This window comes from Tiliqua scincoides, chromosome 2 (assembly GCF_035046505.1).
Source record: "Tiliqua scincoides isolate rTilSci1 chromosome 2, rTilSci1.hap2, whole genome shotgun sequence".
In the NCBI taxonomy this organism is placed as follows: domain Eukaryota; kingdom Metazoa; phylum Chordata; class Lepidosauria; order Squamata; family Scincidae; genus Tiliqua; species Tiliqua scincoides.
In genome coordinates, this window is record NC_089822.1 from 184,372,570 (window position 1) to 184,388,186 (window position 15,617).

At 42.3% G+C, this 15,617-nt stretch overlaps 1 protein-coding gene across 3 annotated transcripts in view; it reads right to left on the bottom strand.

Annotated features, from left to right (window-relative positions):
* Positions 1 to 15,617, bottom strand: part of RAD50 (RAD50 double strand break repair protein) — a 45,936-nt gene that overhangs the window by 11,934 nt on the left and 18,385 nt on the right. For all 3 annotated transcript variants that reach the window (XM_066616423.1, XM_066616422.1, XM_066616420.1), the window contains exons 10-20: positions 13,653 to 13,859; positions 11,893 to 12,075; positions 10,451 to 10,608; positions 10,120 to 10,295; positions 8,854 to 9,091; positions 7,069 to 7,258; positions 5,432 to 5,558; positions 3,670 to 3,863; positions 2,005 to 2,115; positions 330 to 422; positions 140 to 253 (exon numbers count right to left, since the gene is read on the bottom strand). In XM_066616423.1, the coding sequence (XP_066472520.1) occupies positions 140 to 253; positions 330 to 422; positions 2,005 to 2,115; positions 3,670 to 3,863; positions 5,432 to 5,558; positions 7,069 to 7,258; positions 8,854 to 9,091; positions 10,120 to 10,295; positions 10,451 to 10,608; positions 11,893 to 12,075; positions 13,653 to 13,859 (1,791 nt within the window). The remainder of the gene's footprint in view (positions 1 to 139; positions 254 to 329; positions 423 to 2,004; positions 2,116 to 3,669; positions 3,864 to 5,431; positions 5,559 to 7,068; positions 7,259 to 8,853; positions 9,092 to 10,119; positions 10,296 to 10,450; positions 10,609 to 11,892; positions 12,076 to 13,652; positions 13,860 to 15,617) is intronic.

Sequence of the window (15,617 nt, forward strand, 5' to 3'; positions counted from 1 at the left end):
CTTGATTAATCTTAACTTGTATGCGGGGATCATCCCACTCCATTAGTCCTTAATTATGCTGTTGGTGGTCTGGAATCATGCAGATGTATTGTCTACAATGCATAGACACCAACCCAATATTTGAGCAAAATAAATCTACCTTCTGAGTATCAATATCTTGTCTAATTGTTCCCATTTCTTTATTTATCTTCTCTTTCTTTTTCTCACATTCCATTAGCTGATCTTTGACTTCATCAAGTTCAGATTCCTTTTGCTATCAAAGGAAAAAAAATTCAGTTAGAACTTAACACCATGTGGAGAGGTATTGGTCATTTTGATATTATAATTACCTGCTTATATTCTTCTTTCCCTTCCTGAATATAATTCTCAATCTCTTTTACATAGTTATGGATATTCTTAACTTTTTCTTTAATATCATTTATCTGTGGGAAAAGAAAGAAATGTGAGTTCTACTTCCAAGAAATACATTTTAAATTCAGATGGAAACATACAGTTCAAATAAAGAATACTTTATTATTATTATCATCATCATCATCATCATCATCATCATCATCATCATCATCAACAGTATTTATATACCACCTTTCAACAAAAGTTCACAAAGTGGTTTACAGAGAAAATGAAATTACTAATGGCTCCCTGTCCCAAAAGGACTAACAATCTAAAAAGATGCAAAAGAACACTAGCAGACAACCACTAGAATAAAATACTGTTATCGTAACTATACTTTACAGCCCAATCTTCCCTTGGTTCCTGTGCAGCAATGCAGCAGCACTGGCATGGGCTATGCAGCTTCCTGCATGGGAATTTCAGTTGCTAGAGTTCTCCACAGGATAAGGGGGCAAGCCCTCAGGCAAGGTAAGCCCCTACAGTCACAGTGGGGCTACTTGGGCCAACACCAACAAAATTGCTGACACAAGTCCGTGTTGCCTCATGTTAGCAGATCAGGTCCAGGAAGGGGTATAGGATATGGCACGTGCCAGCAACACCAATCTCATGCCCTCCGAGGCCTGATCCTCACATCCCACCCCACCCCGTTCTGCCTGCATGTTACTTAGTGAAGAGCTTACCTTTCCTGGCATATGCTGTTTCTTGCACTGGTAACACAGGAAGGCTTCAGCCTTCTTTCTGACAGATTCAGATGGTGTACTGTTGCAATGCGCTTTATGACACGTTTGAGATAGTCTGCACTGGCAGAGTGGTCACTCCACCAGCACAGAGACAACATAGGATTATGCCTTAATTCAGTTAAATGAGCTTTATGATTTTTATTTTCCTAATTCTAAGAAAGTAGAATGTCTGCTCTCAGAAAGGTGGTATTTATATCTTTAAAACAATATATAGATATTATACGGTTTAATACTGATATTATATTCTACTCTGCCAGAGTTCTATATAGTTTTGTTGATTTTTAACTAACTACAGGTTGAACTAACTACAGGTAGAGAGATCAGTCCCTCTCTAATCGCTTACAAGGAGCTGAGAGCTTACACTCAGCCCCTCCCTTCACCAATGCAAAGGGATCACCTTTCTTTCACTTAGGGAAGGCTCTGCTGGAGAGAGATGATCAAATGATTTCATAGAATCACAGAGTTGGAAGGGACCCACAAGGCAATCCAGTCCAACCCCCTGCCTGTAGCAGGAAATCCTCCTACAGCATCTCCAGCAGGTGCCTGTCAAGCCTCTGCTTGAAGATCTTGAGTGAGGGAGAATCCACCAGATATTTAAATGCCTACTAACTATTAGTCAAGCGAAGAAGTTCTTAAGAGTTCAATTCAACAGGAAATTTCCTTAAAAAGAAGTTTTCAGAACAATTAAATCTTTTTAAAAGTTGTCTCACCTCAAATCTAAAATTTCCTAGTTTGAAATCCTTGAAAACAAAATGTGCTTATAGCCATCATGCAGACAGAGATGGACAAAATATAGTCTTAAACTCCTGCCTACAACAAGAAGCTAAATTCAACTTTAACCAGCTGAAAGTTCTTGGAAGACAAACTGCCTAACCTTCTCTTGTGTCACTTTGTAACTTGTGTTCTTTTTGTTCATTAACTCTTCTCTCTCTTGCTGCAGTTTTTCTAAAGTTGTTTCCAAAGGAAATATCTGTTCTTTTGCATCCTGAAAGAGAAACAGAAGCCACCACAGTGTCTATTTTGCTTTAACCTTTGCCTTCATCATAAATGTGAAAGATTCATAGATGAACACATAGACGAACAGGCCTTGCTGAGGGAGAATCAGCATGGCTTCTGTAAGGGTAAGTCTTGCCTCACAAACCTTATAGAATTCTTTGAAAAGGTCAACAGGCATGTGGATGTGGGAGAACCCGTAGACATTATATATCTGGACTTTCAGAAGGCGTTCGACACGGTCCCTCACCAAAGGCTACTAAAAAAACTCCACAGTCAGGGAATTAGAGGACAGATCCTCTCATGGATTGAGAACTGGTTGAAGGCCAGGAAACAGAGAGTGGGTGTCAATAGGTGATTTTCACAATGGAGAGAAGTGAAAAGCGGTGTGCCCCAAGGATCTGTCCTGGGACCAGTGCTCTTCAACCTCTTCATAAATGACCTGGAGACAGGGTTGAGCAGTGAGGTGGCTAAGTTTGCAGATGACAAAGGATCTCTCCAAACTGGCAGAATGGGTAGCAAAATGGCAGATGCGCTTCAATGTCAGTAAGTGTAAGGTCATGCACATTGGGGCAAAAAATCAAAACTTTACATATAGGCTGATGGGTTCTGAGGTGTCTGTGACAGATCAGGAGAGAGATCTTGGGGTGGTGGTGGACAGGTCGATGAAAGTGTCGACCCAATGTGCGGCGGCAGTGAAGAAGGCCAATTCTATGCTTGGGATCATTAGGAAGGGTATTGAGAACAAAACAGCTAATATTATAATGCCATTGTACAAATCGATGGTAAGGCCACACCTGGAGTATTGTGTCCAGTTCTGATCACCGCATCTCAAAAAAGACATAGTGGATATAGAAAAGGTGCAAAAGAGAGCGACTAAGATGATTACTGGGCTGGGGCACCTTCCTTATGAGGAAAGGCTGCGGCGTTTGGGCCTCTTCAGCCTAGAAAAGAAACACCTGAGGGGGGACATGATTGAGACATACAAAATTATGCAGGGGATGGACAGAGTGGATAGGGAGAAGCTCTTTACACTCTCACATAACACCAGAACCAGGGGACATTCACTAAAATTGAGTGTTGGGTGAGTTAGAAATTACAAAAGAAAGTATTTCTTTACTCAGCATGTGGTTGGTCTGTGGAACTCCTTGCCACAGGATGTGGTGATGGCGACTGGCCTGGGCACCTTTAAAAGGGAATTGGACAAGTTTCTGGAGGAAAAATCCATTACGGGGTACAAGCCATGATGTGTGTGCGCAACCTCCTGATTTTGGAGGTGGGCTATGTCAGAATGCCAGATGCAAGGGAGGGCACTAGGATGAGGTCTCTTGTTATCTGGTGTGGTCCCTGGGGCATTTGGTGGGCCGCTGTGAGATATAGGAAGCTGGACTAGATGGGCCTATGGCCTGATCCAGTGGGGCTGTTCTTATGTTCTTACAAAAAGGTTCATTTAAAAAAAAACAATTTGTTAGGTACATCTTGACAAAACAGAAGCATGCTGGGGCAGGGTGATGGAACTCACGCTAAAATTAGCGATTCATTTTACCTTGATCTCTCTATTCAGTGACTGTACTTCTGTAGTCAACTCCACCATCTGCTCTTCCAGCTGCTGTCGACGCTGCATGCGACTAGAAATTTCAATTTTTTCTGCTTTCAGCTCATTCACAGTACTCTTTAGATGTTGGACCTGATTTTGTTGCTCTTGTTTAAGATTCTGCTTCAATTCTATTTTGCCATTAACTGCAAGCACAGTTAAAGCAAGGTACACTGCCATAAACTAGAGAATCAAAACACAACTTACATCTCAGGGCGCAATCCTAACCTTGTGTTAGGCCCAGGAGGGTCGCAAAAGTGCCATAAAGCACATTTGTGTCTCCTCATGTGTCAGCAGGGCTGGTGCAGGGATGTGTGATGGCCCACAGAGGATGCATCCAGCCTCTCCACCAACCTGGGGAGGGAAGGTTGTTTTGGCCGAGCTCAGCCAATGCAGGGGTTTGGGGAGGGCAGGGAGGAAGTGGGAGGAAGGTGTTCTGGGGTGGGGAATGGTGGGCAGAGGGTGTACCAGGGGGCGGGGACCAGGAAGTGGGGCTGGAATCTGGCAGTTACACCAGATCCCAACCCCATTCCCTGAGCAACGCGAAGCGGCTCTAAGTCGCTCAATTTTCCTCGGACTTATGCCACCTCCTGAGGTGGTGCAGGTTCAAAGAGACCCATTGAGGCTGTGGTGGCTTACCTGGGGGTAAAGACAGGAGTTTTCTCTTGCCTCCAGCTGAGCCACTTCTGGCCCCAATCTTGCTCTGGATACAGAGCAGGCCTCCTGGCCTGCCTGTTCCAGAGCAAGATAGGATTGTGCTGTAAAGTAGTTAAAATCTAACCTAAAATACCATCAGCACTGGAGGATATAATTTTATATCATGCTGATTAGATAAGATTATATACATAAAATGCAGATTTTTAGTTTTCTTTCTCAAATAGTAAAATAGAAAAAAATACAGATTTTGTTGAACTTTGTCAAGTGACACAGACTGTTTTAAACAGATACTTGGAAATGGATGCAATCCCATGGTTGCTTAGTGTTGCTGTTTTTCCAAACAAATTGCTTGCAATCAAGTAAACAGGTTTACAGATGAAGGTAAGAACATTTTTGGAATGCAAAAGTTCATTTTGTATTGCAAATGTGTTTAAATTTGACATACAGCATTATGTCCTAATAACATTAGCTATAACTGAGCAGCACTGAAATTAATGAGACAAGTTATTCATAACTAACCTAAGTCCCATTAATTTTAATGGGACAGCCCAAGCCTATCCAACTTTCCAGCACCAATGCAATTGCAATGCAGCCCCAAGGTAAGGGAACAAATGTTTGCCACCACCCCGCACCCTGTTGGCATGCCTGCATCAGCACTGGAAAGTTGGATAGGACTGGGCCCTTAGTCATGGATTAACTTTCTTAGGATGCAGCTCACAGAAAACAGTAATGTTTGAATTTGCAATCCATGGGCCTTCTATATTATAACCATGTTGGACATACAGAAGAAGATTTCAGTGACTAGTAAAGCAGGTTACCAGGCTGGTACTACCCAGTAACTGCAAGGCATTACACTACTGGTTTCTGGGTAGCGCTGGCACGCAACCCACCTTGTTGGCTATACTGCTTCCCAGAATACCTTGCAACCTTGCATTCTGGGATGCGACCTGGAAGCTGCAAGGTATTCTGAGGCATGATGCAACCACTGCAGCCAACAAAGTGACTTGCAGCAGTAAAAAGTTTGACAACCACTGGTCTAGTAGTTTCCACATATTACCTGTATCCCACTGATGCTTTTTCTCTTGCTTTTCCTGACTCACTTGTAGAATAGTTCGACCCAAATCCACTCCCTGGAGTTTAGCAGCCTGCTGAGCAATTTTTCTCTCAACATCTCTTAGATCAATCTGAAAATAACAGGAAAATATTGATATTCATGTAGTGTTTGAAGATTAGAAAGCATTTTTTGTAAAGAATATTTAAATCTCAATGAGTTTAAGAGAAATCACTAGAAATGTCTTTAAGTGATATCTCATTCTGACCCAATTAAGAGCGTTGTATATTTTAAACAGTCCAGGAGTTAGAATATTTTTTAAGTTCAGAGTAGTAAGCTTTAATGAGCTTGCTTTATGTGACAGACAGATTAGCACATCACTTTATAAATTCTAAAAGTATATGTAGCTGAATACAGAACAGAATGTCTTAATACAGCTATAGGCAGAATCCTGTGGAAGGCAAGCAAGGTAAGTCTATCCCAATGACAATGAACACATACCAAATAGGTAGACTATTTGGTAACACAACTAGTCTCATGGTGACTAAAAAGCCTTGAGAGTAGTGGCTTAGTAAATCCTAGTCCTGCCCCATTTCTACTGTCTGCAATACAACCTTAAAACATCGGTATTCCAGGCAGCTTTTGGTCAAAATGAATGATCAGTTGCTGCCTTGGATGGTTCTGCTATATACTCTGCTACCTCTTGTGGCTTTCCTGAATAATTATAGTTTTATTCTCCTTTGCTTGTATTATATTGCTGTGAGCCTCCCTATAGGATGAAAAAAAATGTTTTAAATAAAACACTTATAATGGCAACAGTCTGATGACGGTTCCTATTATAATAGTACAGCAGCACCATACCGATTCTGCTGTATAAACAAACTATCCTGTTCAACACCATGATAGCAGGGGTCATGGGATTGTCAGAAAATGTAGCCCAATCCTTCGTCTGCTGGCACACCTCCTCCTGCCTAAAACATTGCAGATGTCTCAAGTTTTTTTTTTCCTTTTTACTTCTTTTCTAGTTGGAAACAATAGCAGTTTCATATTTTTTAATACATGTATTTTTTAATACATGTGTATGTATTAAATACGTGTATGTATTTTTTAATACATGCATATTTTTTAATACATGTGTATATGAACACAGTACTACACATACCTCTGAAAGAAAGAGTTGTGTCTGTAACACAGGAACATCGGTTTGTATCCAAACCCTTTATGCGGCTTACACTGTCTTGTATAAGAGTGGAGGAGCTGCAAGTTTTAGCAATTTTTCCTTCAGCCTCCTGCATCCCAAAAATCTACTCTTGGAAGTTGGGATATTCTCAGGAATAAGATGATATGCAGCACACTGGAGATGGAAAAAAGGATTTTCTCCACCCCACCCCCCCACGCAAATGCAAGACAGTGCAAACAGAACACAGAGGCTGACTGGAACTGATTGGTTGCAACTCCCTGGCACATGTATACCATGAGTATACAAACATGTCTCCTTTAAAACTTTCAAAAACTTTACAAAGAAAGACCCTAGGGGATTTAATGATTCCCTTCACCCCTACTTTTTCCATAAAATTTTATTTTGAAGGTATTGTTTGCCATGCATCATAGTTTCTTGGTATGAAAAGTGTGTAGCACCCTACCTGATACCTTTCCATAAGAGTAATATCCTGCAGACATGCTTTGCCACTTTCTTCTTCAGGCATAAGTGTACCCAAGAGGGTTTCCTGTTCTTCTACATGTCCTTTAAGGCGTTGAATTTCTCTGTTTAGGGTCTGTAGCCTGTTCCTTAAGTCAGGTATTTCCTTTTCTTTGAGTTCAGATACTGTTTGCCTTAGCAAGAAATATAAATGAATAACAATGTTTTCCTTCAACTAACAGAATCATCTCCAATATAAGAGGTGTTGCTTGGATTCATAAGTGCACAGAAACATTTTTATGGAAAATATTTTAATTTAGTTAATAAAATCTATCTGTTCCAAAATCATGAATATAGTGTAATTCTATAATGTATGACTGCCACCCTGCCACTTCCCCAATTCTCTTCCCCATTCTGAAGAGACAAAAAATACACAGCATATTTATTCTAGCATACGTTATTAGTACTGGTCAAATGGGGTATGGTGTAGATTACAGGGGTGTCCAAACTTTTTGGCAAGAGGACCATATCATCTCTCTGACACTGTGTTGGGGGCCGGGGGGAAAAAAAATTTTTACATTTCAAATTTAAATAAACTTACATAAATTTACATAAATGAATAGAGATGGAACTTATATGAATGAATGAGTTTAGCAATAGCTCAAGGCCTATAAAAGGCCTTGCACAAAACAAGGCCGGCCTTTCCTTCACTGCTTTTGCTGCATCATAGACATGAAACAGCAAGCAGTGGAGGGAGCCCTTGTTCCACAGCTCAAACCAGAGGTCAAACAGTTGCCCACATGCTGAGAGCAGTTGCATCGGGCCAATGTGGGCTCCAATACGTCTTCGGAAGGCCAGAGGCTCATTGGAGTTTGGGGGCTCCCTGTGGGCCAGATTGGGAGACCTTGAGGGCTGCGAGTGGCCCCCAGGGCGGGGTTTGGGCACCCTGGTGTAGAATAATATATCTGGATATATTTAAGTAAGATTTTGGACAAGGTTCCCTATGACTTCCTGGTCAACAAACTGGTAGGATGTGGGCTAGACAATGCTACTGTTGGGGGTGCCTTTTAACAGCTCCTCATTGACCAAGAGGGAAGTGGTGCGTCTCAGGCTTGTCTTTATAAATGATGAGGGACGGGATGACCATCAGATGTGCAGACAGCACCAAACGGAGAGATCCAAAACTCTAGAGCAGTGTTTCTCAAAGGCTCCTCTTGAGACTCCTTCAGTGGTTCCACAAGCACACCATAAACAGCTGCCATCTGCCCCCTGCTTAGTTTGGTTGTCTGACCCTCCTGCCTTCCCTGTTCATGGCTCTCCTCCCTCATTTTCCTCCTGGCTCTTCACCAGTACAGAAGTCCCATTGCAGGGCTTCTTACCTCATCTTACCCAAGGAAGGGGATGAATGCCCCTTTCCCTGAAGAGGCATTGGGATGGGCATCCATAGGATGCAGTGGCAGCCATTTCAGTGCCACTGCAGCCTTGGGCACCGGGCAGCTCAGGATTGAGCTGCCCATTTCATGGTGCTTACTCTCAAGCAGGTGAGTACAACTGCAGCCTTACAGAGCAATGGCATGCAGCCCAGGGAACTGCAATTATGTTGGTGGTAACTGCCAAATCCAAATCACATTTCTTATATACTGAACACAGTTCCTTCCCAAAATAGGTCAGAGAATGAAACTAAGAGGGGATTTTAAAATGACTCTACTGAAAACTTTGTTTACCTTTCCTATGGCATATTCATACTGAAGGAGGTAAAAACAAAGTTTTACCATGCTTTCTGCCTCACCTGACAGGTTTAAGTCCCATCATTTCATCACGTTTCTTCTCTCTCCTCTTAAGTTCAGACTCTGTTGCCTTCAGTTTGTCTGGGGCAAGGCGCAGCTTAGACTGAAGATCACTTATTACATCCTGTAGTTCTGTCTCTGTCTGGAAGACCCTCTGACAAACTGGACAACATGACTGGTTTTCATCTGTTAGCTGTGTAATAAACTGTGAATAAACTGCTGTGGCACCTGCAAGCATGGCTGTTTTGAACAACAAAGAATATTGTTTTCACTATATGTATTCCAGAGGAAGAAGTCAGAATGTCATCAAAATTCACCAACCTAGGTAATAAAAGATGTGATTAAACTGGTCTTTCGATAACTAATTTATTGTATTTTTGTATGCTGCATATTTGTATTTTGCATTTCCACTATAAAAAATCCTCCAAAAGCCCTCTGGATTCTCAATCTGGTTGATCCCCACTCAGTAGACTATTTAGCACTTCCTGGTCAACTTTTAGAAATACTTTAGACTGGGCTGTCTTAAAGACTGGGTTAAATTTTCAAAAGTGAATTTTAGTTTCCTTGACTCTTTAATCACCACCCCTTTTTTGCTTAGTAAGTTTGTTACATAAATTATTTTGTGGAGCTTTCTGGGGGACAAAAAGAACACAAACTGAATTTGCTAAAGTGGTTTGTTAAGAATTAGAACCATTACATTTCATTCTATGGAGCTGCTTATTGGCCTTGGAACTTGAAACAGCTACAAGAAAAGGATGGGTGCATCAAAATGAGGCAAAGGGGGGCATCTTTGATTCAACTGCCTTTACTGAGACTATTTCAGAGCAAGTGACTTGAGGGCTGCAGTCAGTATTAGCTAATAATATTTTAATAAAAACTAGATACTGTATCAAGTACTTTGCATTAGTTCAAATGGATAAAAATTACAGTATTACACTGCTTAATACAAAAAGTTTCAATAATTTGGGCTCATGTTCAAATTCCACACCAGTCTGTTTTCAAGTATCAGAATTATGAAACAAAAGACAATAACTTTGAATGAACTGAATAGATTTGATGGTGGTTGCTTCAACAAAACAAAAAGGAAGGAAGGCTTGAATTGTTTTAAATACAGAAGGAAAAAACTTCAGGTTCAATTTTGACTTTAACACACTTTTACTATTATACTGTATAGAAAACAGGGCATCTAATGATGTTGCAGCATCTAATGAATCTAGATTTCGATTTGCAGAAACTGTGGGAGACTGAGGAAGGCATTATAAACTTGCCTCGTTGCTTGGATGTTTTTTCAATTTCATCTTGAAGTTTGTAGAGATCACTTTCAAAATCCTGGCTTCCACAAACATCAAACAACTTCTCTTCATAACTGGACAACTGCTCTTCTTTTTTCCTTAATTCAACACTAACATGATTTTTGTTTTGCTCTGCCGAAGCAAGTTCTTTGCTGAAAGGAAGATAAGGTTCATGTTTTTTCTTTTAAAAATGGCTTTTTGGCACTTTAAAAATGTAGCCTTTTAAAAGCTTCCTTACACTTTGCAGTTTGGGGACAGGCATATCTGCCAGCTACACATACACACGTTGAAGCCAACATATACTCACTTTAGCTTGGCAAGTTTGTCTCTTGTCTGATTAATCTCTTTCATTTTAGAGTGAAGCCAATCTTCAAGCTGTCTTTTGTTTGGAAAACTTCCCAGCAAGGAAGTCAACTCATCATTGTGTCTGGATTTTATTTTTCTGATCTGTTCCTCTTTATCAGCCTTAAAAAATAAAAAAATACATATAAACAATGTTTGCAACCTGATCCAATATGGGGGCAGCACTGGCGCTGCCCTAGCAATAGCTGTCACAAATGTGTCATAAGGCAAGTTGGGGCAGCCAGGAGCTAAACTGTGTTGGCAGTTTAAATGCCCCAAGGGGCACACCAGGTAACAAGAGACCTGCATCCTGGTGCCTCCCTTGCACCTGGCATTCTGACATAGCCCATTTCTAAAATTAGGAGGTTGCAGAAATGGGCTATGTCAGAATGCCAGATGCAAAGGAGGCACCAGGATGCAGGTCTCTTGTTATCTGGTGTGCTCCCTGGGGCATTTGGTGGGCCGCTGTGAGATCCAAGAAGCTGGACTAGATGGGCCTATGGCCTGATCCAGTGGGGCTGTTCTTATGGCAGAGAAATCAACGCCAACACTCAGCAAGAGCACGCTGCTGTAAATTCCCTGCTGGGTGGTGGGGAGGTATTTCTGGGAGGAAAAAGGGTGGGCTGGGTGATGGGGATAGTGGCATAGGCTGGCACTGAATCCTATCCACAACCACCACCACCACCCCAGGCCTTGGAGCCCGACAAGGGTCTCCACAGTTCTGTACCAGCTAAATAGCTGTTGCAGCTCTGAGGAGACCCACAGGGGCTGCCAGGGCTCTACCCTGAAGAGAGCTTACCCTGAGGAGACCTCCGGTTGCTTCCCTGGCCCTGCAGGATCTGGCAGCAGTCGTTCTGGTGCCACTGTACAGTGGCCAGGGATAGGATTCAGCCTGTTTAGTTTTGTTTTAGTAGCTACAAAACTAGAATTCTAAATACCTGATAGGAAACTAAACCAACTTTAATTCTGAAAACAATGATCTGTTTCTGACATAGAGTCAATATTTAGCACTATGTAACCAAGCTTTGAAGGACCTTTTGGCTCATGCACTCCTGCCAACATGCTAACACATCTTCCCTCACAAGTTCAAGGCAAATACTTTGTCATTTCATACAACCAAGAAAATATGACTGGTAGTTCTTCAGCAAACCAGAACCGGAAACCAGTTTGATCCTGGTATCCAATAAAGGTTTGCAGGACAAACACAAACCATAGCTTGTCGATTTTGATGAAATAGAAAACAATGACTTGCCTTGAACTAGAGGGCATCATTACATATAAGAGGAAGAACACACAAGCACAGGGGCTCTTAAAGATTTGTTTACATCAGAACCAGTCTAATATTTTAATGTAACATTCGACAAATAAGAAAATAAAGACAAAGAAGATCAAGAAAAAATGCACTACCTTATCTTTCTTTAGCATGTCCATTTGCGTTATTATTGTAGTATTCAAGTTCAACTGCTCCATTTCTTTATCCAGTTTCCGAAGAACGGTGTCCAAATTTGACTTCTCTTTTTGAAGTTCTTGTATTTCTTTTTCTAAAGCTTCTGCATTGCAATTCCTCTGAGCTTCATCTAGTTCATGTTTCTAAAATGGAGGAAATAAAGGCAAACAACATTTTTACCAATTAGGAAAAAAGCATTTGAACAAACATTAAAGGGATTGCAATAGCATTCAATGGATGAAAAGGATACAAACAAGTATACTACAAAGAATGCAAAAAACTCTTTGAAACCGAACTCCTACTCCACTTTTATGTCTTACTGATATGTTTAAACCTTCTAAAGTCTGTATCCTAAGTTTAGTCAGTTATGACTAATAGTCCAACCCTGAGCTCTGTGTGCTGGCTTACTGCTGGCACGCATTGTCACAAACATGCCAGCTTGTGTTGGGCTAGTGCTGATGCAAAACTAGTGCTTCACCACTCGGTGGTTGCCCAAACTTCAGGGCAGTGAAGAGGTAGGTGGAGCCATGGGGAGAGGAGGTGTTATGGGGCGAGGGAAGGGAGGAGGCATGCCAGGGGGAGGGAGGGGATTGGACAAATTTCTGGAGGAAAAATCCATTGCAGGTTACAACACTACTGCTTTTCCTAGGTTCCTTGCTTCACGATATTCTGCTGCACTATTTCAAAACAAAACAGCAAAGCAGAAAGGAGGAAACAGGTATGCTAAGCAAGCAGCAAGAAAGGTAGATAGCAGTAGTGGTTTCAATCCCAAACCTTAACCAGGAAGAAGACTACCTTCATCTTGTTTTCTCCTCATTCGCAAAGACAGTGGCAGATGGGCAGGCTAAGGGGCCTCTGCTCTCATCACTGTAGTCTCAAGACATCAAGAGAGAAGGATCTTGAGGCAATGGCTGGGTAAAGCAGATGCCACCACTTCTCTCTGCTTCTAAACTGAAGCAGAAGTGGCGAGGGTATAACTCAAAAGCAGCTGCAACAATGGGGGGTGTGATGGCAGAATTGCTGTGGAGTTTCAGATGCCATTTCTCCTCAAGTCAGGTCTACCCACAAAACAGTGTTTGTGCACACACGTATGTAGAAAGATCATTTGAATAGCCTGTTGGCAACCTTCAGTCTCGAGAGACTATGGTATGGCACTCTGAAAGGTGGTTTTGGAACATCGTCTAGTGTGGCTGAAAAGGCCAATTCGGGAGTGACAATCCCTTCCACAACGGGAGCAAGTGCAGTCTGACCCTGGTCTGTCTCCCTGACTATGGGCCTTTGCCTCTTAGCCTCACTGTTGGCCAAGTGTCTCTTCAAACTGGGAAAGGCCATGCTGCACAGCCTGCCTCCAAGCGGGCTGCTCAGAGACCAGGGTTTCCCACTTGTTGAGGTCCACTCCTAAGGCCTTCAGATCCCTCTTGCAGATGTCCTTGTAGCGCAGCTGTGGTCTACCTGTAGGGCGCTTTCCTTGCACGAGTTCTCCATAGAGGAGATCCTTTGTGATCCGGCCATTTGAATAAGGCCAATGCATATAGGTCCATATTCCTATGTGACATTCAGCATTCTTGAGGGCTACATAACTGCAGAGGGATACAATTTCCAATAATGTATAAGTAACTGGAAAGAAAGAATTTTAACTGCTTGACCAAGATGCTCTTAGGAGTGGTAATTATACCACAGATCTCTGTTAATTAAATGAAACAAAAATTTGAAATCTTACTGCTTTGGCAAGTTCCTGATCCAGTTCCCGGAGCCTACCCGAGGACCCTTCAAGCTGATGCAATTCATGTTTCAGGTTCTTAACTTCAAGTTGCTTCTTATTTTGAATATCTGACTTCAGGTCAATGGTTCTTTCAAGTCCTGTTTTTTTATCTCTTATGTCATCGAGTTGCTTTTGCTTCATTGTTTCCTTCTCTTCAAATTCTCTCTGAAAGAGTCAAAAAAATTTTTTTCACAAAGGCTGTGATCCCAAGCATGATTCAGATGGGCATTAAAGTTACAAAAGTCAACTGTTCCTTGACTGACAACAAGGAACAGATGGAGATTTGCGGGTGTTGTAGCAATGAAATGCAAGAACTCAACTACATGTTTGGAAATACAACAACAACAACAACAGTATTTATATACCGCTTTTCAACAAAAAGTTCACAAAGCGGCTTACAGAGAAAATCAAATATCTAATGGCTCCCTGTCCCAAAAGGGCTCACAATCTAAAAAGATGCAACACCAGCAGACAGCCACTAGAAAAGACACTGCTGGGGTGAGAAATACAAGCTTTCTTTCTTGAACTACTGTATTTTAGACTCCAGATTGTGTGTCTTAGTGCGCCTGTATGTAATGAATTCCCTGTAAATTTAAAATATACATGTGTGCATATCCATTCCTACACAAAACTTCTCGAAGTAGAAAACTAGCAGAGTGCCGAGAAGGCTGTTCTAGCTCTTTCCCTGCAGTCTGAGGGCCAAATCCTATCCAACTTTCCAACCTTGGTGTAGTTGTGCCAATGAGGTGTGCACTGCATCTTGTGGTGGGAGAGTAGTTATGGCGGCCTCCACAAGGCAAGAGAACATTTGTTCCCTTGCCTTGGGGCTGTACTGTAGCTGCACCGACACTGGAAAGTTGGATAGGATTGGGGCCTGAAGTACTGCAATCTACTCTGCTCTACCACGCCAGTCTACTGCGCATGGAGACTATGCCTGAATCTTGGATTGGGAAGGGGAAGATCATCATTGGCAGTCAGGAACATATCAGTCCATGCAAAAGACATATTGTGTATAATGTCCCCCTCTTTTCACCTTCAAGGACAGAGGTGCCCAAACCCCAGCCCTGGGGCCACTTGTGGCCCTTGAGGACTCCCAATCCGGCCCTCAGGGAGCCCCTAGTCTTCAATGAGCCTTTGGCCCTCCGGAGACCTGCTGAAGCCCACACTGGCCTGATGCAGCTGCTCACATCATGGCTTGTACCCCATAATGGATTTTTCCTCCAGAAACTTGTCCAATCCCCTTTTAAAGGCGTCCAGGCCAGTCGCCATCACCACATCCTGTGGCAAGGAGTTCCACAGACCAACCACATGCTGAGTAAAGAAATATTTTCTTTTGTCTGTTCTAACTCTCCCAACACTCAATTTTAGTGGATGTCCCCTGGTTCTGGTGTTATGTGAGAGTGTAAAGAGCATCTCCCTATCCACTCTGTCCATCCCCTGCATAATTTTGTATGTCTCAATCATGTCCCCCCTCAGGCGTCTCTTTTCTAGGCTGAAGAGGCCCAAACGCCGCAGCCTTTCCTCATAAGGAAGGTGCCCCAGCCCCGTAATCATCTTAGTTGCTCTCTTTTGCACCTTTTCCATTTCCACTATGTCTTTTTTGATATGCGGCGACCAGAACTGGACATAATATTCCAGGTGTGGCCTTACCATCGATTTGTACAATGGCATTATAATATTAGCTGTTTTGTTCTCAATACCTTTCCTAATGTTCCCAAGCATAGAATTGGCCTTCTTCACTGCCGCCGCACATTGGGTCGACACTTTCATTGACCTGTCCACCACCACCCCAACATCTCTCTCCTGATCTGTCACAGACAGCTCAGAACCCATCAGCCTATATGTAAAGTTTTGATTTTTTGCCCCAATGCGCATGACTTTATACTTACTGACATTGAAGCGCATTTGCCATTTTGTTGCCCA